This window comes from Manis pentadactyla, chromosome 8 (genome assembly GCF_030020395.1).
Source record: "Manis pentadactyla isolate mManPen7 chromosome 8, mManPen7.hap1, whole genome shotgun sequence".
Classification (NCBI taxonomy): domain Eukaryota; kingdom Metazoa; phylum Chordata; class Mammalia; order Pholidota; family Manidae; genus Manis; species Manis pentadactyla.
Window position 1 is genome coordinate 1590788 of NC_080026.1, and position 25491 is coordinate 1616278.

At 49.4% G+C, this 25491-nt stretch overlaps 1 protein-coding gene across 5 annotated transcripts in view; it reads left to right on the top strand.

Annotated features, from left to right (window-relative positions):
- Nucleotides 1-25491, top strand: part of CNTNAP5 (contactin associated protein family member 5) — a 628981-nt gene that overhangs the window by 278563 nt on the left and 324927 nt on the right. For all 5 annotated transcript variants that reach the window (XM_036884000.2, XM_036884003.2, XM_036884001.2 and 2 more), the window contains exons 4-6: nt 12514-12661; nt 19972-20175; nt 24581-24765. In XM_036884000.2, coding sequence (XP_036739895.2) covers nt 12514-12661; nt 19972-20175; nt 24581-24765 — 537 coding nt within the window. The remainder of the gene's footprint in view (nt 1-12513; nt 12662-19971; nt 20176-24580; nt 24766-25491) is intronic.

Here is a 25491-nt window from a genome sequence, read left to right on the forward strand (position 1 = left end):
ATTCAACAATTACTTACTAAAATGCTTTGGATGTGCCCTGTGAGAAACACTGGAGTGAAACAGTCTTCCACAGATTAAATGCACTCAAGCAATGTAGAGTCTTGTAGGAAAGTAAACATGCATTGACAAAGCAAAGGGATGAGCCCAGGTGGGCACAGGGAGGGCAGGGTGCGGGCTCTCTGAGGCCCAGCTTTCAGCATGTTTAGTAAATGGCACTGGGCAGGCATGGAGGTCACCAGGTGGAGAATACATGTGAAAATACATATATATAAAGGTGTGTGTATATGTATAAAATCCTGCTCTGAACAAGTTGATTTTTCATAGTGCAGATCAGGTATGCACACACATCACTATAATGCAAAATAAAAAGGATTGTCAGCCATGACAGAGTTAGAAGTAACATGCAGTGGCAGGAACAGAGATTCTGGCTCCTGAGAAGCAGCAGTGTGGAGCAGAGGGCACGTCTGGGCAGATGGGCATGCCTGGGCTCCCGTCCCAGCTCCACTGGGAGCAACTCACTGGACCTCTAGGCCTGTTTCCAAGTGCCCGATGATGTACGCGGTGACAAGCGCTGACGTGGGAGCAGGTGCCTGAGTCAGCACCATGCCCAGTTCCCCTCTCTCTCTTGCCTGGAGAATCAGGGTTTGTTTAATAAAGGAATCAACATTTGATGTGTGCTTGAAGCTTAATTATGGTTTAACTAAACATGGAACTGACGGCGATGGTAATTAATGTTTATGCATGAGGGGTTAACAGGTTGGCCATGTCCAGAACCTCCTATTTCACACAAGAACTATTCTAAGCAACATCCAAGCAGCATATATGGGTGTTTACACTGCTTAGAATAGTTGGCCTGAAGTATGAAGCACATACATGTTAATGAAACTTTCCTGTATCTGCACATATAGACACACCCAGAGATACACACACAGACACACACAGACACATGCTCATGAGCTCAGGGCACACAAATACACATTCTCTCCTCTCAACAGTGCCCTGAGGAATTCACTCCTATCCCTATTTTAAAGTCAGGCAATCATTTTGAAAGAAAAGTGAAATATTACTTGTGGCCTCACATCCAGTAAGTGGTAGAGCAAGAGTTTGAACCTGGGCGGATGTTCCGGAGTCCATCCCCTAACTCCGTGCTGAAACGCCGTGGAAACCCAACACACAGGCCCTGCACCTCAACCTCGTGGAATGCCTGGGAACACAGGCTAGGGAGGCGGGGAGCTCAGTTTGGCTTAACAGTGCATACAGGGTTGGGAGCAGAAGCCTTATAAAGCAGTGGAGAGGGACTTGATGTCAAGCTTAGGAACTCGGAGGCCATTTGTCTGGGTTCCAGCTCTGCCAACAACAGAATCAGACCATGTGTAGAGTTATCAAGCCAGACAGTTTGAAAGTCACTCTTTAAATCTGGAAACGAAGCAAAGTATAAACAGGGCCTGAGTGTGCCTCCGTGCCTGGAGGTGCAAACACATCTGGGTCAGTCCTCTGTACTTGGTTTGGTGCATGCCGCCCTCGCTGGTGCACATCCCCAGAGCAGGTGGAGGACGACTGGGGTCGGCAGCAGGAGCCTCATTCTCAGGGGTTCTCCTTGGGTAAGAGGCTTCAGCATGTACCTCCTTTCATGCTCATCATGTCCATTTAGTAGATGAGGGTTCTGGAAGATGACACGATGCCCTTTGCTGTACAGGAAATAATGGTGGGTGGGGATTGGCAAGTCACCTGCCTCCCAAGCCCAGCGGCTCCCATTGCGTCCTGCAGCCGGGCATGTGGTAGAGTACCTCAGGGGCATCAGGGCAGTAAGTGGGACGCAGAATGAAAACGCCATGCACGTCCTCCGTGTGTGAGTTCAGCCTGTGTGCGCTGGTCACAGCCTGCATCAGGATACAGGTCCTCATGGGCTGCTGGGTGAGGAGAGGCCCTCGGGCTTGCGTGAGTCCAGGCCGTTTGCTGGTGTGTCCCCGTGACAGGAGGGCTGGTAGTGGTGAGCAAGCAGGTGTCATCAGCTTAAACAGAGAGGCTGGGAGAGCACAGCACAGAAGATGCTCAATGCACTTCGCCAGTGCGTGTGAGGGCACCACCAGCAGTTTGACAGCAGAAGGGCGGCACCTTGAGGAGCCAAGCGGGAGATGGTTTGGGAAGCAGCCTGGCAGGACACACTGAGAAGGCTGCCCTTGATCTTCGGGGTGCTAGACTCTTGTCCAGCTGACGCGGGGGGAGCCGCAGTGGAGGCTGAGCGGTAATCCAGGGGTGGTGGAGAGCAGAGCGGGGAGCCGCGTGCCAGACGCGTGCTTGGGCTTCCATTTACTCCGGGCAGACCTCGGAGCTTGCTGACAATATCCAGGTGTTTTCTTCCAACTTATTAGTCAAACTGGAAGCAGAAATGAATTATTTTAGCATGTAAATTTTCCCTTCCTTTCTTCTTTGTTTCTTTGTGCTTCACAAGTTCCTATGCAAAATGTGAAATTTCAAAATTCAGACTACAGTGAAATGTCGCCTCATGCCTGCTAGAATGGCCATATCATGACAAAGACAAGCGGTAACCGTGCAGGCGAGCGTATCAGAAAAGGGGCCCTTGTGTCCTGTTGGTATGGAGGTAAATTGGCACAGCCTTTGTGGAAAACAGTATGGAAGCTCCTCAACTAATACGTAGGGAACCACCATGTGATGCAGCAATGCCACTGATGGCGGTTTATCTGAAGGACATGAGAACACCACTCGAAAAGGTACCCACACCCCATGTGCCTAGCAGCATTATTTACAGTGGCCAACACGTGCAAACAATGTGAGTATCTGTCGGTGGGTGAATGGACAGGGAAGGTGTGCTGTGTGCACAGTGGAATATTTTTCCTCCATTAAAGTGAGGGGATTCTATTTGTGGCTAAATGGATGGAACACAGACGCTTTATGCAAAGTGAAATAAGTCAGACACAGAAAGACAAACACTGTGTGGCCTCACGTATATGTGGGACCTAAAAACACGAACAGAAACCCGAAATACCAAGCTTGCAGAAAAAGAGATCAGACTTGTGGTTACTGGAGGTGAGGAGTGGGAGGGGAATTGGGGGGAGGTTGTCAAAATGCACCAACTTCCCCTTATAAGTAAGTCCAGGGATCGGGTGCACAGTGGGGTGCCCCAGAAGCTCTGCTCTGAGACATGCAGGAAAGCTGCTAGGGCAGTAAATCCTGAGTTCTTATCACGAGGGTAATTTTTTTTCTTTCTTTTTATGAGATGGTGAATCTTGACTAAACTTTTGGTAATTATTTCACAGTACATGCAAATCGAAGCATAATTTTGTACACCTTAAACTTATGCAATGATATAAGTTAACTATTTCTCAATAAACCTGGAAAAAGTGTAAATGTTGATTTGCCCAGGGAAGGGTCATCACTTGAGTTACTAACGATTTAACAGAAAAAAGTTGAAAGTCAGCCAAGTGCAGAAACAGAACAAAAAGGTGAGGGGGCAGAAGCAAGTCGTGACCATCTCGGTCCATTGTTCGGTTCTGCCGAAGGCTGACACCGAGCCTAGAGCTTCTCTGCAGCGCACTAGCTTGAGATCCAAATCTCAGGAAAACAAATGGAGAGAAAGACACCTGATGTCGGCTTTTGTGTTTCCTATTGTCTGCTCTCTCCTCAAAGGCCCCCATTCAGGGAATGTAAATTATCTTAGGGAAACATCAGTTACACGGCAGGTGAGCTGGGGCTTATCTGCTGGTGTAGACATCGACTTGGAAGTGAACCTATACAGGCTGGTGGGAGTAATGGCGAGAGCACCCTGGAAGCTTCCGGTGACCCCTTGGTCCTCTGGCCAGTTAATGGTGGAGGACAGTAGGCACCAGACTCACAGTGTGTGGGTCACTTATGAGGTCACAGGGGGCCAAGTGTGGACACCGTGTGGCCCCCACTAGCTCCTCGTGGTGCTGCTCCCCCAGATGGGGTCTGATGGGCTGGGTGACACGGGGCTCCTCGGCCACGTGCGTTCAAACTGTGATCTGTCTTTGCCTTCCTGAAGTGCTCTAGTCCAGGAGTTTGGAGCGTGAAAGGAAACTGTGGTAGAAGAGGGGGCACTAATGCAAAATACCATTTCAATTTCCCCTTCAATTGGTTGCATCTCACTGAGAAAACGTCTTAACCCTCCCATCTCTGGTTCCCACCAAAGGCTGTGAACATGGAGTTCTCTCAGGGTGACTTTACACCTGCATTTCTGTGCAGCCCAGTGCCTTCCCGACACCGTGGGGAAACAGCAGGGTTCTATCGGGAGCACAGATGGGGAGACAGTGCTGCCATTGCCCCTTTCAGGAAGGAACTAGGGGTCTCACCTGTGACTTTAGGAGGGGTCCCTGCTCATTGTGGCTTGTGGTGCCATGAAAGGAGAGAGATGAGGCAGAGGAGTTCTGGAAGAAAGAAAGCCAGGGGGGAGGCGAGGAAGAGCTGGGAGGGGAGAGTCAGCCCAGTGACCTGCGGAAGCCCCTGCAGTGCCCGTGAAGGGGCCCGTCTCCTTCCTCGCTGGGCCTCAGCCTCGCAGCAGCGCCTGAACTGCAGGCCCCCAACTAGCTGGCCAGGCCGTCCTGTGGATGCCTGGGCTCCGTGCCGCCTTCCAGGAGGATTCAGAAAGCATTTCTTCAGAGGCCCGAGGGAGGGCAAGGCGCTGCTCCTCTTTGCTTGAGTGGAGTGTGAGAAGGCTGGTGTGCTAAGGGGATGTTTCAGTCTGTTCAGTCGTGCACCTGTGGTCAAGATGCCCCCACCTTGGTGTGGCAGCTCCCGGCATGGAGATGGAGGTGTAAATGCATGCCACCATTGTCAGCGGTCGTTTTATTTCCCTTTCACTTAACACGGCAGCAGCCACACCAAATTCAGAGCCTCTGAATGAGCACACAGTGGCCACAGGGTGTGGATCATGCACACAAAGTCATTTCGAAACAAATAGCATCAAATATATGCACACAGTCACTGTTAAACAAATAGCCTCTTCCCATGTATAGTGTCCTCAAGAACAATTAGTGGTCTGGGTCATCCAAGCCAGTGGGCAGAAAGCTGTGAATTTCTACTTAGCTATGAGCTGACACACGTTCTTTCTACATGATTAGTTGGTCATATTTTATATTCTCGTAAATGGTGACCTAGTCCCGATAATTGTCATAAGGAAGCCAGTATCCTAATTGTGTACAGAAAGTCCCTATTGGTCCAGGAAGAGTGTTGAGCAACTCAGTTCAGGACCTTCCTTCAAATCCGTGATGATCTGTGACTCCACGCAGGCAGAGGCCGATGGTGATTTGACAGTCCTTCAACTTCTGCTTTAGAAGAGCTTCCCCAGCTCCCTTTGCTGGAGCTGAGCTCCGGCCGTCCCGTGAACTCTCGCGGTGCTAGAGTCGCTGTCGGCAGGGTGTCAGCCACGCAGGTCATGGAGGAGCACATGCATTGTTAGACCAGGAGAGCCGGGAGGGGGCAGGGTTGACCCCTTTCCATGGGGGACATGGAGGCGGGGATCAGATGCCATGCCTGGTGGTGGGTACCTCCGAGAACCAGCTGCCTGCTGGTCGCTGAGCGCCCTGGCTTCAGGGGGAGGGTCGTTTGAATGAAGACAGTACCTGTAATGTTTGTAGGTCACTTGGGGGCTGCTGCTGGCAGATGTCCCCCATCCCTTCCCTGGGGATAAGCAGGAGTGTGCAATGTGTCAGGCAGGGGTCCTAGGGCTGTGCTTGGAGGTGCCTGTCCGATGAGATTTTCATTGCAAATAACATTAATGTGGGCCCACTGGTAATAAAGTGGCCAATCTTGGGATTTTACTTAGGATTCCATTTTCTGAACTGGATGGACAGTAAGCAAGTTGCAGGAGGATGACTGACAGTTCAGGTCAGGACAGGGGGGTGTGGACAATGTGAGAACTTGGCACTGACTGCACAGGGGCATCGGCGTGATAAAGGCTGTGTCAGGGCTGGGATGGGGGAGGAGGCGCTCCGCTCGCAGGGGCATTGCTGCTGCCAGAAACAGCCAGAAGCACATCTCTTCAGCGATGCAGTTGTGCAGCCTGGAAAGAGAAACAGTGCCAGTTTCCAGGAGAACGGAGGGTGGGGACAGGAGCTCACGCAGGAGCAAGTGGGGTCGGAAGTTTTTCTCTATTGTTGCCTTGAATCCTCGAGTTGTTCCTGCCTGGAGGCCATCCCCAGGCACCCAAGTCAGGGCGGGGAGAGGCATGGGTCAGGTCTCTTCGCCAACTATTCGGATCAAACCGGGGCGGTTATCCTGCCACAGCTGTCCAGCTCCGGGTGGCCTTCTGGCCTAACTAACTAAGTGTTCCTCTGACACTGATGGGCCACATGTGCACCTGTGATGATGTGATAATGTGACACACATTGCCCTGCAAACAAGAGAAGAAAAGACCAATATTTCATTTCTCCTTTTTACCCCTAAAGTCAGTCATTTTTGGAATTCCCATCAGCCCCCAGTCCTGTCAGTACCAATGCCTGCGTCTCTCGTTTTCCACATGTGCAGGTCTGACATCCAAGCTGAAGGTACCCAGCCCGGCAGTTTGAGACACGGAAGCCTGAGGGGGCTTATCAGCTTTAGTTTTAACTGTGTTGTTTGCATGCTAACTGCTCTCAGCCTTGTTGAACGTGTCTATGTTCATGAGCAAAACTGTATGTCCCATCAGCTTTCCCCTAGCTTTCATTTGCATGGTTTTTTGGGGAAAGCCCTTTGAAAGTTGTTCAGAAAATTGAGGAATAATTGACCAGTGTCAGGCGTGGGCTTGAGGGTGTTGGTGAGTCACCGACTCTGCATGTGTCCTCACACAAAGCCATTTGTACGCAGGAATTAGCTCCTGGGATCCCTCTCTCTCTCTGCATGTGTGTTGTGAGATTTCACAGTGCAAAATGCCATAGGACTTAATGTAAGGGTCACAACTGCCCTGAGATTTTATTTCCACTGGTTTCCTGAGGAGAAAACCAAGATTTAGCAAAGTTAGGTTCCTTTACAAATCCCTTGACTCAGTGGCTCAGGAACTCGCTGGGAGGCCTGCTGAAATCCTGTTGGCAATTCACTGTTCTGAAACAGCAGCACAGATTTGGTTTGGGTTCCTGGATGCCATTTCTACATGGCTTTAAGAAACCCCATGTTCTATGCACTGTGTAAAACAAGACAGGATCTGCGTCGCCAGGGAGTGAGGGTGCGAGCACCTTGCTGGGGGGACGGGGAGTCAGGAGGGTGACTCATCTCCTTCCCCCGTTGCTCTGCTGGGTCTTACACAGACCAGCCGGCAGCATGCCAGGTGGCAGAGCCCGGGCCTGAAATAGAAGTCCTGGGAATTCCTGCTCCTCCTGTCAGGGGCACTGAGGTGGAATGCGGCTGCTGCACCTGGTATGTGTTGCCCAGATGGCACGTAGGCAAGCAAACAATGCCTTCCCTGTGGCACCTGGATGCTTGCAGTTGGGCTGCCAGTCCAAGGCATCGGCATGAGCTGGCGCGGTGTGGCACGCTCCTTGAATTCACGTGAGGTGCCCCGGTGGCGGATCCCCCAGCCCTTTCCCCTGTCCACTCATGCCGGCGGTGGCCACCTGAGCCTCTCAGGCTGGGCCTCTCCCTTGCTGCTTGAGGGGAGTGAGAAGGAAACAAACTTCTGAGCAGTGCTTACAGCGTGGCTCCGACTTAGGCTGTGGGGTCCCCAGAGGCTCCTGGGACGGTGAGGAGCAGGGTAGTGAGTGGCTGCACATTGCAGGGGGAAGGGCCAGTGCACACAGGTCACCCGTATGGGGGTGCCTCCCTGAGCAAGGAGCCTTCCTGATGGTAACTGGAGGGCACTGGAATAGGCAGAGGGCCAGCAAGGGTCAGGGCTGGAGAACACCCTCCAAGACAGCTTTTCCTGTGCCACAGCAATTATTTTACTTCAGAAACCTGACATACAGGGGTGGTAATGGGGATGAGAGGGTCACTGGACTTTAATCAGAATCTCTATAATCCAGTCCCAGTTTGATCGTTTCTCAATTTATGATTTATGACCCACATTAAACTCTCCAAAATTGTTGTCTCATCTTTAAAATGAAGATAATACAGGTTTTTGACTTCACAAGGATGTTATGAGCCAAGGAATTCATGCGTGCTCTTTACAGTCATTCTCTGGCTCCCAGTGACAAGGAGGTCACTGACCTGCAGCCTGTCACCCGGGCCTAGTCCTGCACCTCCCAGAACTCCACGACAGGACCGTCCCGTGCGCACCGTAACGGCTGCCGCCTTTTGCTAACAGGCGTCATGCCGTGTGTGTCACTGATGTTTCTTATTGCCATACAGCATTATCAAATCTACTAATATTCTGAGTTCAGTTAACTGTTTTCTATCTTTTTGGGGGGGAAACTTAGAGTTTTAATCTTATAACTTTCTTACTATCAGGAGAAAAAGCACTTAAAACCATGTGTTTTATCCTCTGGACTGCTTTGGCTGAGGTCCACAAAATTTGATACAGTGTTTTGGTCACCATTCAATTCAAACTACGGTCCAAGTTCCTTAAGGACTTCTTCTTTGACCTATAGGTTATTTAGAAGTGTGTTGATTAGTTTCCAAGCATTTCAGCATCTTCCAAATAAGTTATCTATTCCTAATTTTATCTAATTGTGCTCAGAAAGGAAACTGTGGTCTCACCGTGACTTTATCTTAGGGTATATGGTCCATCTTAGAGAACATTCAGCCCAGTGCTGGGGAACGACGTACAATCAGATGGTAACCGCACCTGGGACGGTGAGCATTTAGTAATGTATGTAACAGGAACCACTCAGCTGTTCACCTGAAACCAGTATAATGCTGTAAATAAGCCTTATTTCAATAAAAAAAAATAATACAATGTATAATCTGCAGTTGTTCAGTGAAGTATTCTGTAAACATCAGTCAGGCCAATTTCTCTGTTTGGGGCTGTGTGAATCTTCTGTGTCCTTACTGGTATTTTCCACTCATTTAAACAATTACTGAGGGGAGATTTTAAAAACCAACTCTATTGTTGAATTGCTTCTTTTTCCCCTTTTTGTTTCTGTCAGGTGTTTCTTGCTGTACGTAGGATCTCTGTTGAACTGCATCCACGTTTAGGTTTTCATCTGTTTAATTTTGGAAAGTCTCCTATCTTGTAATGCAGCCTGCTGTGTCTAATATTAACAGACTAACTCCAGGTTTACCATGCCTGCTATTTGCATGTATTATTCCCCGTCATCTGCTTTCATCCTGCCAATGCCCTTCCTAAGAGAGGATCATGTAAAAAGCATATAGATGTGCCTTGCTTTTTCATCCAGCCCGACAATTTCTGCCTTTTAATTACAGTCTTTGCTCACTTTCTCCTCAATGTAATTACCAGTAGGGTATGTTTAAGCCTATTATATTGACATTTTTTTCTCCTCTCTTAGTCCTTTATTTCTCATTTCCTCTCGTGTGTTCACCAGGCTTTGGCTGTTTGCAGTCACTGTGATTTAGTATTCCACTCTTTCTCTCTAATAGTTTTGTGGCTCTCCCTCTTTAGTTTATATGTTTGCATCCTTCACTGATCACCATTTACCTCAAGTTGTTGTTTTATCACTTTATAAATAATGCATCCCAGTAGTGTGAGTCCATGGATCCTGTATTCCATCCTCTGGTTTTGACATTTGTTTACTTCCATGTGTGTTATAAATATCACAATGCATCCTTATTTTTCCTTTATACTGTGAACTGACTTTTGAAATGTTGAAGAAAAAAAGAAAAATAGTCCATTCTGTTCACCCACACGTTTACCACTTTATGTGCTCTTCATTTCTTCTTGAACACGGGTGTTTCTGTCTTGCTTCAATTCCTTGAGATCGTAGAACTCACCTAGCAAGTCTCAGCAGTGCATGTCTGTAGGTAATGCGTTATCTCAGCTTTTATTCACATGAAACTGTTTTTCCTTTGATTTGAAAGCTATTGCTGGGTATAGGATGCTAGGTTGACAGTTTCTTACAGCATTGGCTGGACTCTGATTTCTCATGTGAAGTCAGCTGTCATTCTTACTGTTGTTCAGTTGTGACCTTCAGCGACTGAGGTGCTCTGGGTGGGTGGTTGCTTCAGTGCCTCTCACAAGGCCGTGGAATTCAAGCACCAGGGGGCTAACGAGATTCACCCTTGCTGTTGACCCCAGCCTGCAACTTCCTGCATTGTTGTGATGATTGTCTTCGATTTTGTCATAAGATGAACTGCACTTGGTGAGAGTTTAGTCGAAGCCTCCTTTAGACTCAGTCTGCCTCTGGGTTTGAGTGTTTCCTGGGGGACTTTAGGCTGCTTGCTGCAGGGGGGCCCTGAGGCCATGCATTACATACTTTGAGATCTCAAACCTTTGAGACCTGGGTCTGCTCGGACATGAGCCAGTGAGACCAGGAAACTGCAGATGATATCACTTGGGGGTAGGAGGACTCTGAGGTGGTGTGACTGCCACACAGGGTGGTGTAGGGAGATGAAGCTCTTGCCTAGTGTGGGGGAGTCAGGCCAGACGCTGCTGCGATGAGAACCCAGGCTTCCCTCAGCAGAGCGCATAATGCCGGAGTGAAAAGATCCTATAAAGAATCCCAAGCTCACAAAATAAACTTTTATCTGAATTATACAACAGAATTTTCATATTAGTTGAAGACATAATCAGTCTACGTATTATGTAGAACTCAGAAGAGGGCATCCATTATCTTCATGTGAATAGGGTCCTATTGAAAATTTGGGTTAGATACATGACGCTCAGACCTGAGGAGGGGGTTGCAGCACACGGGTCAGAGGGCATCAGATTACGGAATGGAAGCTCCCCCGGTAGGCTGTAAAAAAAAAAAATGAAGCGCCTTCACTCCACCCAAACAAAGAGAAACCACTAGACCCTCGCCTGATGTATACAGTATATATGAACACACGTACTGAAGAAGTGGACAAAGGTAAGCTGATTTAAGAACTAAAGTCTACGGAGAAGAGCCTTTCCTGGGCGCCTGAGGAAGTTTTCTGTCTGTCCAGTTGCTGAAGTTGGGGGCAGGGTGGCTGGAAGTATTACCCTGCGAAATGGGGTCATCCTTTCCTGGGGGAAGGGGAAATGGCCAGACCTCTGAGGGGCCTGCGGGAGGAGTGTTGGAGCTGAATCTCCAGGAGTGCCTCCCCTCTCAGGCCTGCTTGTTCAGGAGAGGTTTGTGGCAGGCGCGGCTGGACCGCAGGAAGTGAGCTTCCTCCTCTTTGAGAAACACCGTGTGAGGTAGAAGAGTGGCTGAGATGAGCTGCCCGAGTTGGAGCTGTTAGCCAGTGGACGCTTTGTGCACAGCAGACACGCCAGATCGTTCAAGGTCCTGGACACACACAGGTGTTGTGAGGATACAGTCGAGGTTGAGGTTTGATCTTTTGAGTATGGATTCCATTAAACAGCTAAAATCCTTTATTTTGTTGTTCACTTTGGCTGATTGAGAAATCAGTGGATCTTCTTTTAGTTGGATGAGGTTCACAGGGTATTTGCAAGCATGCTTTATCTCAGTTCTTGAATCGGAAAAGAAGGCCGCGGATGACTCGTAATGAAGCAGGCAAACCAGTGTGCTAGCTGATGTCCTGCCTTAAAGATGAGGTCTGACTGGGGTGGTAAGAAAGATCTGGAGGTGGGTGGTCGGGATGGGTTCACGTCGATGGGAATGTACTTAATGCCAGTGAACGATACTTTAAAATAACAGTAACATTGCAAATTTTCTATTGCATATATTTTACCCCAGTGGGGAGGAATAATGGTTAGGTATGACACTTTGAATTCTATCTGCAGAAAAATTTCTACTCCAGAAGTCATTCATCCAAATGAAACTAAGAGGCATAACTTTAGTGTCAAAGAGCCAGCAGGCTGTGTGTTCCTTTACTTTAACTTCACAAGGAAATGTGGAAATGAATCACATAAACATCAGAGCCTCCTGGTCTCCCTCCTGTAACACCAGGAGAGCTGAAGAGTGTGGGGCAGAGAGAAACAGCGCTTTGGAACAGGGCAGCCTTGGCATTGAGCCTCAGACCAATTACTATCCAAGTCGATGATCTGAACGTCTTTCTCCCTTTCTTTCTCCCGGATTCAGCTTTTTATCTGCAAAATGATAATAATGATGAAAACTGCTTAGTATAGTGGTGGACCTTAATTAATGGTGGCGATCACTTGAGTAGAGCCATTCCTTCTAAGTGGGTAGCCGGTTACCTTCCCTGCCACTGTGATCGGGACCCTGGGAATATCAGAACCATTACATTATTTGCTTGTGAAACTTTGGGATGTCACGTCTCCTGACTTGTCAGGAGTGGTTTATTCATATAATTTGGGGAAGGATATTTCTTAAAGAATAATGCACGGTATTTCTGAAAAAAATATAACTCACACACAGAATTTTCACCAGAGTCAGATTTCATTTGAATTATCTGAGACATGGAGTATTTTCTCTGAAAAACTGTGGATTTCCAAGGTTGTTCTTGGAGCCGTGGCATGTGAAGGAGAGACACAGCACCCTTTGTCTCACCGGGCCCCCTTTCTCCCCACAGACCTTCTCAGGAAACACGAATGCAGACGGTGTGGTGCTTCACAGGCTCCTGCACTCGGAGAGAGCCCGCTTCATCCGCTTTGTGCCCCTGGAATGGAACCCAAGTGGGAAGATTGGCATGCGGGTCGAGGTGTACGGATGCCCCTACAGTAAGTACCCATGTACCTCGCCCTGGTGTGAGTCTGTGAGTGGCGATCCACACGGTCTCTGTGTATCTGTCATCAACATGGCAATCTCAATCGTTTTAAAATTATTTCTAGTCTTTTAATAGCTTATGCAAATTTGAAAATGAAGAATTTCAACCTGGAGGTAGAAAAACCCTTCTTCTATTTAGGGATGAAGGTGCTTGGAGGTGCCAAGATAGGTGAGAAGATGTTAACAACAAAAAATTCAAAATTATGGGCTCTTGAAGTCTGTCTTCACAGTGGATGAGTAACTCACACTCAGGTCTTTCCCAGAAGTGGGGTGGGGTATTATACAGCTCTCCCCTTCCTCAGAGCCATGAAGGGAAAATGTTCTCCCCATTCCCTGCTCCAGACGAGGAAGGACAAAAGCAGCACAGCCCGAGGACTAACTGCCCGGGCCAGCCGGCCGTCTGAGAGTTGCTTGCCCTGAATCTAAAGCCGAGCTCCCCCCGGCACACCAAAGATTCTATAAATGGGGGAACTGGCCATCAGTCCAGAGTAAGGGCAAAATAATGCAGGAAAGGCTCCCATCCCTATAATTCTACCCTGCAGGTTTTATATTTAAATCTGAAATGGCATCATAATAAGTTGTTCTCCTACCTTAGCAGTGACAGATCCTGCTTATATATAAAAACCCAGTGACCCCTAATGAATGGCTCATTGATCACTACCACTTAATGCTCATTAGTTCAAAAGATTCTGGTTTTGGTTACAGTACTGCCTGTTGGGTGCGTGCTTATACAGTGTTCCCTAGGGTGACCGACCAAATGAACACCTGCCTCAGAACCATCTGGAGTGGTCCGTGAAAACGCCCTTGCCTGCCCCAGCCCATACATCCTGCATTGTGACTTTCTGGAGAGGGGGACCCACCAAGCTGTGTGTTAACAAGTTCCCTGGGAAACTATGGAGGTAGAATGTGCACTGAAAATGAATTCCTGCACAGAGGGCATTTACTTGTGAAATGATTACCTTTCTCTGGAGCAAGGACTGTGAGAAAGAGTGTGTTTGAAACAGCTCCCTCAACACAGCGTTCAGCCGCGGAGGGGCTGCCGTCTGCTCCACCCGGAGCCGCTGCCCAGGGTCAGCCTCCCACCCCAGGGCCCTGGCCCTTCAGGTCTCCCTCCTGTGACTGCTTCCCTTGATAACAGCTGTCGCCACTAGGAGGTTTATGTTTAAGTAAAGGAAGCTTTCATGCTGAAATAAAAGGCTACTTATATCATCACCGCAGCCATCTACTGAGGGCTCTGAGGCTCTAACGCGCCCTCACTGTTTCTCTCTGCCCCGTCTGCTGACAGTGTTTTACAGGCACGTTGTTCTGAGTCCAGTGCCAGGCTGCAGGGTTGGCAGAGGCCTCTGAGCAGCATGGAGACCTTTTGCTGGAGGTGGACCCCTTTGGGAAGCTGATGGCAGCAAGGAACCTCTCTTAAGACAAGTGCCCACAGTAACATTTTCCTACAAGCAAATCTTTGTATAGTATGAGGAGGTTCCCAGACCTGCTACCCCCCGATTCTTGGCTGTGCTAGCAGCTCCTGATTTGGGGGCTGCCCGGTCCTCCACGGGGTCCCCTCCAGGCCTCCCCAGGTGAGTGACGGCATGCTCTGCACAGGGAAAGGCCCGCAGGAGGAGGCTGTGTGCGATGGCATGTTTCTGAACTCGGGGACCTCCTCTGAGGTCGCTGGAGCTGGCACTCCCAGCCCCCAGCTCTAGATGCCATGCGTGTGATTTCCCCTGGGAAAAAGGGATACGCAGTTTCTCTTAAAGCCAGAGCCTCGGCACGGCTGTGGACTTGAATCTGCCTTTCAGCAGCATCCCAGCCCTTGCTGCCCTGGGCCAACCGCACGACCGAGAGACGTGGCTGCAGGAGCATCAAATGAACAGCAGTAGAGGCTTGATGGCCCCCCAGCCCCTCCCTCTCTGGTTCCTCCGCCTCCACCTTCACACACTGGCTTCTCTCAAAACTTGTCCTTAGGGACTGTCAGCACCTGTTCACCCTTCAGGCTGCAGCTGAGCTTGTTGGGCCTCTAGAAGGTGCTGTCAGGTTGGTGCCTCGCGGCCAGGCCGTTCAGTTCTCCACCAAGGGCCATCCCGGGTGCCCGGCTGTGGTCAGCACCTGCAGTCATTTGGCCTTAAGTAAGCAGCCGGGGTGGGCGATTCAGCCAGGTGAAAGGCCTGAGGTCGGGACTGAGGGTTCCCGGGGGGAGGTCGGCCCATGCACAGCAGTGCCAGCTCCGCCTGAGTAGGTCCACCCTGCGCCCCCTGACACCTGCCCTGCACGTGGGCACAGACCTGCCCTGGCGGGCCCCCACGGCCATGCAAGTCCTCGCAATGAAGCACCCCCCTCCCTCCCTTCCTCCCTGTACTTGTCCACACGCCTTGCTGGGTTTATGGAGCTCCATGGACTCGGGTGCCTCCCTCAGGCTGACCACCCGGCATCTCCCCTCCCAGCCTGGCCACAAATTAAGTGCCAAAGAAGAGAATCCAGACTAAGTGGCTACAATAACACATAATTAGAAAACCCAGCGTGTCATGCAATAGTCTTGTTTGGAGCTGCAACAATGCAAACACCTGGGCCTTGGCTGCGGTCCTGCCGAGTCTGACCTGCCAGGTGACGTGGGGGATGTGGAGTGAGTTGCCGAGCCGGCACCTGCAGGGAGTGTCTGCCGCATGCAGCTGGGGAAGGTTGTAACACTAGAAGCATTTTGGTAACCCTCTGTTTCTCCTTCTGTGAAACCACCTGCACAGTTTGCGTGTGACTACACGTTGCAAAGGGTGTTTGCCTACGTCTCTAGGTTGCATAGTGTGGCTCTCAAGAGGGGTCGGCGGTGCAGGAGGAGACTCCCCTTCTCCCCAGGCTGTTCCCTGACCTCAAGTGCGCCTGTCCCCTGGGCCCTGGGAGGGAAGTCCTCCGGGTGTGGGTGGGCAGGGCAGCTATGCAGGGGCAGGTGGTGCAGGGAAGTCAGGACACAGTCAGGAGCTTCACCCTGGGCACAGGCACCTCCTCGGGTCACTCTTTGATTCACAGGTGTCCTGGATGGCAGGAGCTTTCGGGCCTGGTGCTGCCCTGAGCTAAGGGGGCCGTTGGAGCATTTTGGCCCCTGCCCCCAGGGACACCCTGTTTCGCTGCACAGCTGGGCTGACACAAACCAGGAGCAAAGGCCACGTGGGAGGCAGGCTGGGGCGGGCAGCGGGAGGCTGAGCAGAGGAGGAGACTGTAAGGGGCAAGGCCAAGCCCCTGGGGTCGCTGGCCATCTGAGTGTGGAGCGGCCCCTGGCGAGCCTGGCAGCCTGGTGTGGGTGGGACCTGGCTCAGCCATGTGTTGGCTGCTGCGTCGCCACCTCTTGTCCCGCGTGTCCTCGTTGTGAAGAGGAACAGCAAGGGAGTGCTCTTGGCAGGGCAGGAGGGTGAGTGCCTGCAGGAAGTCCCCCAGCATCCCAGGCAGGGGCACGCTGTGCCCGCGGTCTCCACCCCAGCCCCCGCCTGGCCCCATGGGCATCAGGTGCACCACACACACGTGCTGATGGAACTGCTGCTCAGTGCCGGCCAGGGTCCCGGAGGAGGAGGCGGGAGGTGGACGGAACAGAGCACGCGAGGACCCGGCGGTGGACTCTCAGTGCAAAGGGAGATCGGGGAGGGCTTTGACAACAGTGGCGCTACTTGTGTTTGGTGAAGAGGAGAGAACAGGTCAGAGGAGTGGAGGCCGTGATGAGGTCACTCTAAGACTGGCGGGTGGGGAATGAGGTGGCCTGACCCCAGATTTCCATCCCACCATGCTCCCCTGGCATCTTTACTCTGGGCTTTAGCTCACCGGTCAGTCACTCCTTCAGATTAGTGTCGGGACGAGGGAGCGGAACGCTGTTGAGCGCCTGCCTGTTTCCAGGTGTGGTCGTGTTCTCACGGTGACTTGTAGGACAGTTTCCCTCAGCCCTGCTGTACAGTCAGGAACACTGAGTTCAGAGAGGTCAGGACAGTTGCCTCAAGTCCTCCAGCTAGGCAGCAGCAGAGCAGACTAGAGCCCCAGGCCTGTCAGACGTCCAAGGTGTGTTGTGTCTGGTTCACTGACTGCCCAGGGGTTGGCAACGTGGAAAGGTGTTGTCTTAGAGGTAACTTAGCCATCAGCACTCATAGGCTCCATTCCGTCACTGGGTTAGCTAGACTTTGTGGGAATGGAATGGAGATCGCAAGGCCGTGTGGGTTGAGAGGGGACAGAGGGCAGGGCCTGCAGGAGATGCGGCACGGGCCCTGCAGACGGAGGCCCATGGCCCCAGCCGGGTCTTCAGGCACTAACAAGTTCCCTGCGTACTCACAGAAGCATTCGCTGCCCTCCCACAGACAGGTGAAGCGTTCTGGCTTTGTGTTGCCCTATTTAGTTCGTACCATGCCATCTTAGTACCGCTGTCCACGGACTGTACATGCCACGGGCTGTGTTCCCTCAGCACAAATGCTCCTAAGGTCCTGGCCGGGAGTCCTGCACCGGGGCAGATGGGTGATCAGAAGACAGCACACATAATGCATGTGCCCTGTACACGGGAGACCCAGCTAGAGCCGGGGAAGCTGCAATATGGCAGAACAGGGAATGGGGAGGCGGGGGGCAGCAGCATCTCCTGCAGGGACTCCTTGAGCCAGGAGGTGCCCTTGCATCATTTTGGGTGAGAAGGTGGTGTGTCAGCTGCCCGAGTGAACATGAGAACACAAGGCCCTCTGGTTCCCCAAATCGCTGCTGATACTCCTGCTCCCCATTACTGATTTAGCACACGTGTGGCGGCATGAGGGCCTCGCCTTGTCCAATTATCAGATCATCACTTTATCTGCATTAGCACATGTAGTCTGCATGGCGCTGCTCCCTGAAGGTTGTCCACCATGCCATTCCCAGATGAGGACCTTGAGGCTTGGGGAGGTGAGTGGCCCGAGGCGACCCCACTAACAGGCTATCATAGTTTAAAGTCCATGGCCTTGTCTACACGATGACCCTCAGTATTCCAAGATTGATGATGGCCGGTGGCCACAGCCTGCACCTGGAATGGGTGGAGTCCAGTTGAGGGGACAGATGTAGGGACAGGGAAGGGGTAGTGTGGGGAGGGTCCGAGAGGGCTAGGGTTTGGGAAATCTGTCTCTATGAAGACTGTTTCTTTTGGTGTCTAGGGAGTCATCAGCAACCTTTTGGTTAGAATCACTTTATTCCACCAGAACAAATTGTGAAATTGCAATTGAAAACTAATTACAGTAAAAGTATGATTTCATTTTTATTTTCATTTCAGAATTTCTGCTTTACAAAGGATATTTCTAAATCCTTGGATAAAGCAAAACAAAAAACTTAATGTATCATTGTGTGTGCTCAAGCTGAGGATTTTAATTGCTTGGTGAATAATGAAAAATTGAGTTTTCCTGTGTGCTTGATTTTAAATAAGACTAATCCCATCTCTCCATACACCCATTCACCACCGTCCCACCCACAACAATGGGATATAATGAATCTGCTTCAAGTTATATTAAATAGTCTTAATGTGTTCCATTAGAAAAGTAATAAAAGTTCTTTGTAAAAGTTTGTATAATTAAAAACAGGAAAAATAATGTGAAAATAACCTAAAATAACACCTCCTACCTAAAGTCCCTGTTAACTTATTTTTAAAGACTCAATTTTTTAAAGCATTTTCAGGTTCATAGCAAAATTAGGAGGAAGATGCAGAGATTTCCCATGTCCCTGCTGTCCCCACACATGCATAGCCCCCTCCCCACATTGTCAATATCCCCCACCAGGTGGGACATTTACTACAATTGATGGCTGAGTATTGACATGTGACAGTCACCCCAAGCTCATAATTTACATCATGTTTCACTATTGGTGATGCATTTTCAGTGGGTGTAGACAAATATGAATGATGTGAGCCCCACATTACAGAATCAGCATTTCGCTGCCCTAGAAATCCTCTGTACTCTGCCTGTTCATCCTGTCCTCCTTTCCAATCCCCAGAAAACACTGATCTTTTTTGCTGCCCCCGTAATTTTGTCTTTTCTGGAATGTCATACAGTTGGAATCACACAGTGGTCTTCCCAGATGGCGTTTTCTCACTTAGTCCTATGCATGTAAGTTTCTCGTTAGCTCATTTCTTTTTAGTGTTGAATAATATATCATTGTGTGATATACCATAGTTTATCCATCCACCTACTGAAGGGCATCTTTGTTACTTATAAGATTTGACAACTATGAATAAAGCTGCTATCAACATCCATGTGCAGATTTTCATGTCGTCATAAGCTTCCAACTCCTTTGGGTGAATGTCATGGAATGAGGTTGCTGAATAAGTATGAGTGTGTTCAGTTTTGTTAAAAAAAACAAAGCAAAATGTCTTCCACAGTGGCGGCAGCATTTCGCACCCCCACCGGCAGCGAACGAGGGCTCCCGTTGCCCACATCCTTGCTGGCATCCGGTGCGCCAGTGTTTCAGGCTCAGCCCAGCTTAACAGGTGTGCAGCGGCACCTCTGCCGTTTCCGTTTGCACTTCCTTGATCACATGTGATGTGGATCGTCTTCTCATACTTATTTTCCATCTGTATATATTCTTGGATGAGGCGAGAATCCCTATTAACTTTTTCGCAGCAAGTTTCTAGTCATGTTTATGCACATCTACCATATACGTATCTAAATCGTGAAAATGACCTCTCTCTTCTCTTTGACAATCATGAGTGAACATTTTTGTGTATAAAAACTAAATATATATCACCAGCAGGAGATAAGGCTTAGATGGTAATAAGTTCGCCTTCTCTGTCCAAACAGCAAATCTTCCTTCACTCTGTGTCCTTCCCCCTGAGCCCTGGGGAGACCTCGGAATCCTTCTCCGTAAGGCTCTAGGAAGACAGTGTTATTCAGCCAGAGTTGGAATAATAAACTGTAGTTTTCATCTCTAACCTTGAGCCTGAGATGAGGGGGTCAAATGGCTCCAAGTCTCAGAAGCAAATTAATCAGGAAGATCAATCACGTGAGATCATTACATCCAGGTATCTGACGTAGGTACTTGTGAAATTCTCACCCTGTCCCTGTGGGCAGAACATGACATACCACTAATGAGAGCTTTTACTTCAAGACCAATGACGGGCTCCCTGAGACTCAGTGCGTGGTGGCTGCGTGTAAAGGAACGATCCCCTGGTCTAGTTAGGTTGGGTCGCGCCTACATGCCTCCCTGTGCGATGAGACCTTCTCTGGACCGGACAGCGAGGACAGGAGGCGGGGGCAGTCACGAGTGTGTCCGCTTCCCCCTCTCCCTCCCTCTCTCTCCCCAGAATCGGACGTTGCCGACTTCGATGGCCGAAGCTCCCTTCTGTACCGGTTCAGCCAGAAGCTGATGAGCACCCTCAAGGACGTGATCTCTCTGAGGTTCAAGAGCATGCAGGGAGACGGGGTCCTGTTCCACGGGGAAGGCCAGCATGGAGACCACATCAGCCTGGAGCTCCAGAAGGGGAGGCTCGCCCTGCGCCTCAGCCTGGGTAGGTCCAGGCCTCTCCCCCCCGTGGGCTGTGGGGAGCACCTCTGCCAGAAGGCCGCCGTTCCCTCCCCTCCCAGTGTATCAGGCGGGAGGCACTGGAGCCCAACCTCAGGGACATAGTTCCTTTATCCAGGTTAGAAAAGAAAGATACTATATTTTGCAAAGGTTAAACCACAGGTGGTATTCTTTGAAACAAAGTAATATCGGTAGGTAGGGAGAGCTACAAGCTAATGGCTATTATTTACCTGTTTATTTATCTGCCTACTTATCTACCCAATCACTATTAAAATCTACTTATATTTAACCAGGTTTGCTATTATTTCAAAATTATAAAACACATATCAGCCTTAGAAAACCTAAAGAAGAAAGGAAAAAAAAATCAATTGAAATTTTACAAACCATTCATCCCCCCTATTAAAATTTTGTTATATTTTTCAAGTTTCTTCTTAATTATTTACATGAAAATTGTATATATAGTGTAAATGCATGTTCTTTCCCAGTTGCCACACCGTATCCAAAGTGAAAAGAGTTCATATTACCCATTTTTCTCTTTATAAATGAAGGAAGGAGAGAGAAAGGGAGAAGGAAGGAGGGAGGGAGAAAGAATCTGAAAATTTACATATTTGAGTGAGTTAATGCGTTGAAGAGGGGGCTGGGCCGGCGGGGGAGGACGCTCCGCCTTCCAGCCCCCGTGTGCTCTGCCAGGGTTCCCTTCCTCACTGTTCCTCAGGGGACGTTCCTTACCTAATCTGTGACTTTGCAATTCACATACTCAGGGTAAGGGTCAGGAAGGCTTCAGTGCCACGGCCAGCTGCTGAGGACGGCCCTTGGGGACGGAGGGCACGGTTCTTTCCCAGCAGTGGTCTTTGCTGACCCTGACATCACCTAGCTGCCCCCGCCGTGGCCGATGCGGTCAGGTCCATTCTGTGATGAAATCTAACTGGATGGTGCCCTTTGACCACTTTCTTACTGTAAAGTGATGGTTTTTCTAGAACTGCTAATGGGAAAGAGATTTCATCTCTTAATCCATACAGAGATTATAAAAAATTCTTCTTCCTACTTTGTGCACACCTCGTTCAGATCCCGTGGCAGGTTGCCCTCTGTGGAATTCCAAAGGCAGGAACCCATGCATGCAGGTGGGAGAATCAAAAAGCAGAGGTATTACATGACTGTGGAATGGTTGGAAGAACTGAACAAGACACACCGGTCACCCATCCTTACGAGAGCACAGTGCACTCGAAGTGGCCAGTGCTTGTCCCACTACCAGTCAAGTGCTGCAGGAATAGTGTAATAGTCCTTCAGCACCACGGACACGCACAGAGCAGTGTCCTTGGGGGCTGAGCACAGCGTCCTTGGGATGACGAGCACAGCGCTCAGAGGCCAAATGTTGATTGTGTAACCAACTCTTTGGGATGTCTTGAGATTTTAGGGAAGGCTTTGCAACATTCTCCAAAAAGTCAAGTGGACATTTACTTTAGCTGTTTTGAAATTCTGATATTTGAGTAAGCCAACCCACATGTATTTGTAAAATACGTATCATATTTCTAAACTTGTACTAAATTCTGTGGAAGATTTTTTAAAAGTTGCCATCTTTAGAGAGTCTGTACTTACACAGTGTGTTAGGAAAATATGTATTCCATTTAAATCATGTGAAAAGCCTACAAACTATTCACACCCATTTTAAAGATGAAGAAACTGGTGTCAGTGATGCTCTGTGAGTTGCTCAAGGTCACAGGGTTGCATGACTATAGACCTGGGACTAGAGCCCCCTCCAATCCTACCCCAGGGTCCTGACGTTTATAATTAAAATGATATAAATCCCCACAAAACAATTACATGTTAAGTTTCAGGAAGCTGACATTCCTGTGTTAAATTGTGGGGATGAAGAGATCAGGATGGGAAAGAGGGGTCCAGAAACTCTTCATGGGTTAACCTCGAGTTATCTGGATTTTATAGTAAAAAGAATAGGAAGACAGGCTCTTCAGACAACGTGGGATCACGTGTACCACTTTTCTCATAAGTCTTGCCACTTATGCAGTGAGAATTTGTTGAACCAGTACATTAATTCCGACACCAAGCGAGGCATTGGTGGTGATGAGTTAGATATACTGGTCCCTCTTTCAAGGAGCTCCCAGCTGGTAATACAATTATTTCTATTTACTTTTCTATTTTATAATATTAATCAAAATATATAATAATGTGTCATCAAAACCACACACATTAAGGCAGCAAAGCCATAGAAGGTGGTACAAATTAGGGGCCAGACTTTGTCAAGGACCCCTAAGCCTGGACAATATTTTGTTGAATAAAATGTATAGATTTCCCAACAACTAAAGACATATATTTCATTGCTATAGTGATGCACAAGGATTTCCTCTAGTTTGAGGTGAAGCACACTGGAATCACGTGGCTTCTTGTTAGTTGCTTGTTATCTTCAGAAGGTCTCTCTTGGGTATTTAGGGGAACATTCAACGGCCCTCGTATCGCCAAAGGAGGCTCTTTATGGTGTAGGAGAGGCCGTGGAGGCCAGCCATGCCTTCTCATTCTGCATCCTGCCCTCTCACGGAGGTGTTTCATTTTCGTTTTTCCTTTCTACAGCTCTCTGCTTTCTAATCCATTAAATTCTTCCGAGACCCTCCATTTCTACAGTCTCCATAGCTTACACATGTGTACGGGGGTCTACAGATGGTCAGCACAAGAAACGGGTGTGAGTGGGGACGTGATTTTGTTATGGTGCAGTGGTGAGAATATTAGCTTTGTGGCCCAGTAGAGCTGGGTCGTCTCCAGCCCTGCGTGTCCTTGGCTGTGTCCCAGGGCTTACCCGAGAGGGAGGTTTCTGCAGCCCTGTGCTCGGGAGTAACTCAAAAGGACATACGTAAGGTGCTCACCTCATGTACTAATCTGTTTATTTTTCATAGTCTTAGTTCAATCTATATTTATATTTCCTATCTGCTTTTATATATTTCAAATCAATAAGGCATAAATTATTGAAATCCTTTTTATTAAATATTACTTTTTCATTTTATCAAAAAATGGCTATCATTACTGAGCAGACTTGAAATGCATGTAAGCACTTCTTCAATATCATTTAGTTGCATATAGTATTCTGTATAATGATCCCGCCCAAGTTTATTCAAATATTTTTCTCTCTTTCAAAATGATGGAAATGAGATATTTCGATGTTTTCAAAAAACATTCATCAGGAAATATTGAGGAACTTAAAAAAAGTCTTAATTTTTACCTAGTAACCTAACTTCTGGAAATCTGTCCTAAGAAAACAAACTGAAATATGGTGTATTTTTTTCAAAATGTCTGATAAGCGGAGTGCCCCCGTCAGCTCTGTCCCCTGCATTTCCCTGTCACCTGCTGTCACCGTAACCCGTAGACAGCGGTGCCTTCTCGGGAAGGACAGGAGGGAGGGAGGGGTGCAGGGAGGGAGGGGGGGGGGAAGAAGGAAGAGGATCCGTTCATTCGTGATCATAATTTGACAGCTTGTGAGGTCTCAGAACTGGGGAGTGAGTGAGCAGTGCAGACATCAGCGAGATCCCTCCGCTCCGAGCTCACTGTTCCCATTTTACAGTCACGACACTCTGATGCCCCGACCCCACCGAAGCCACGGGTGTGACGCGGGGACAGGAGGTGTGACCTGGGGCCACGGCGGAGGCGCAGCACGCGGCCCACAGGGAGAGGCAGCTCGCCCCCCTCGGTGCCCGCCGAGGAGCAGGCTGGGGCAGCCGTCCTTGTCAGACGTATTTTAGGAGAGGAGGGACATTTATCTCTCAGTGACTAAGGACACCAAATACTAAAAATTTGAAAAATTGCAAGTTTATATATAAATCTTAATTAGTTTCATTTAAATGTTCATTTTGCCGAATCTGAAGCATTCTTCAGGAAAAAAAAAAGCTGTGATCTTTTGGACAAAAGGGCATCTGCAGGAACTTCCCTGTAACTGAAGGGCAGGCGGGAGGGAAAAGCATTAGGAAATGCACGTCTCCTCCTGAATCACTCACGTGCCCAGGGGGACGTCCTCACGCTCAGGTCGGGCACAGAGAGCCCACCGTCACAGTGAAGAGGGCCAGGAGGACCTGGATGTGAACCCTGATCGCACCTCTGGGGCGCACTTCCCCTCGCTGAGACTCGGGGTCCTATTCCTTTTATTATTGTTCAAGTCCTGCAAACGTCTCATTGCCTGGCCAGAGGGGGCGTGTCTACCAGCTGGCCTAGGATGTGGTCCTAGAATCTGTGGGCAGAACTTGGAATGTCTTTCCAAGCCCAGCATGCCCTGCTCTGCAGAGAGATGCTGGTCCTCTATCTCCAGGATGCACGGAGCGGGCCTGCTGTGCGGGACATTTCCGTGCTGCAGCCCTTGGGCGCAGACACCATCCCGTCTTCTCTGCCCTTCACAGATGACAGCAAAGCTCGCCTCGGCAGCAGCCCGCCCTCGGCCACCCTGGGCAGCGTCCTGGATGACCAGCACTGGCACTCGGTCCTCATCGAGCGGGCGGGCAAGCAGGTGAACTTCACGGTGGACAAGCACACGCTGCACCTGCGGACCAAGGGTGAGGCGGACGCCTTGGACATCGACTACGAGGTGAGCTGACTCCCCGCGGGTCTGCAGGCCCTGCTCAGCTCTAGGAAGATGAATAAACAAAAGATCAGTTGGACAGGACGTGGGGCCTCATTATTGTGACCCTGAGTGTATCTTGCCGTCCGTCCAGGTGCAGGCAGCCAACCGGGGATGTCCGGGGGCATCTGAGCAGGGAGCTTGGGGAGAATTCAGTGAGTCCTGGTGGCAGCCCTTGAGCCATTAACTCTCTGTGTGCATTGTGAAACCAGCAGGTCCTTGGGCACCGGCCAGGTGTCTTCTGCGTGTGGTCTCCATGTATCCTGGCTACACTTGGTCATTCTCTTTTTGTAAATCATCTTCAGTTAGCTGGGGTAATGAAAAATATAGAACTTATGCTCATATAATGCTTTATGTCAGTTATACCATGATAAATAAGACATTATAAACATGATCCAAAGGAATCTAACATCTGCATACATATTGTATATATATAAAATAAAGGCTGTTTTCAGCCTTTATTCCCCACACGTCTGACAACCTGTATGAGCAGTTGCTATCCTGCGGAAGAGGCGGGGGATGCCCCCTGTCTACGACACAGGAAGCTTGCCTGGAGTTCCTCAGGCTGGCAGCCGAGAGTTACCCACCCCTGCCAGCACTTCGGTTCAAGGAGCATGTACTGTGCCCCCACTGCATACCAGGCTCTGTCCTAGGCAAACAAATAGAGAGGACAGAGGCAGGGCCCTGAGCTGC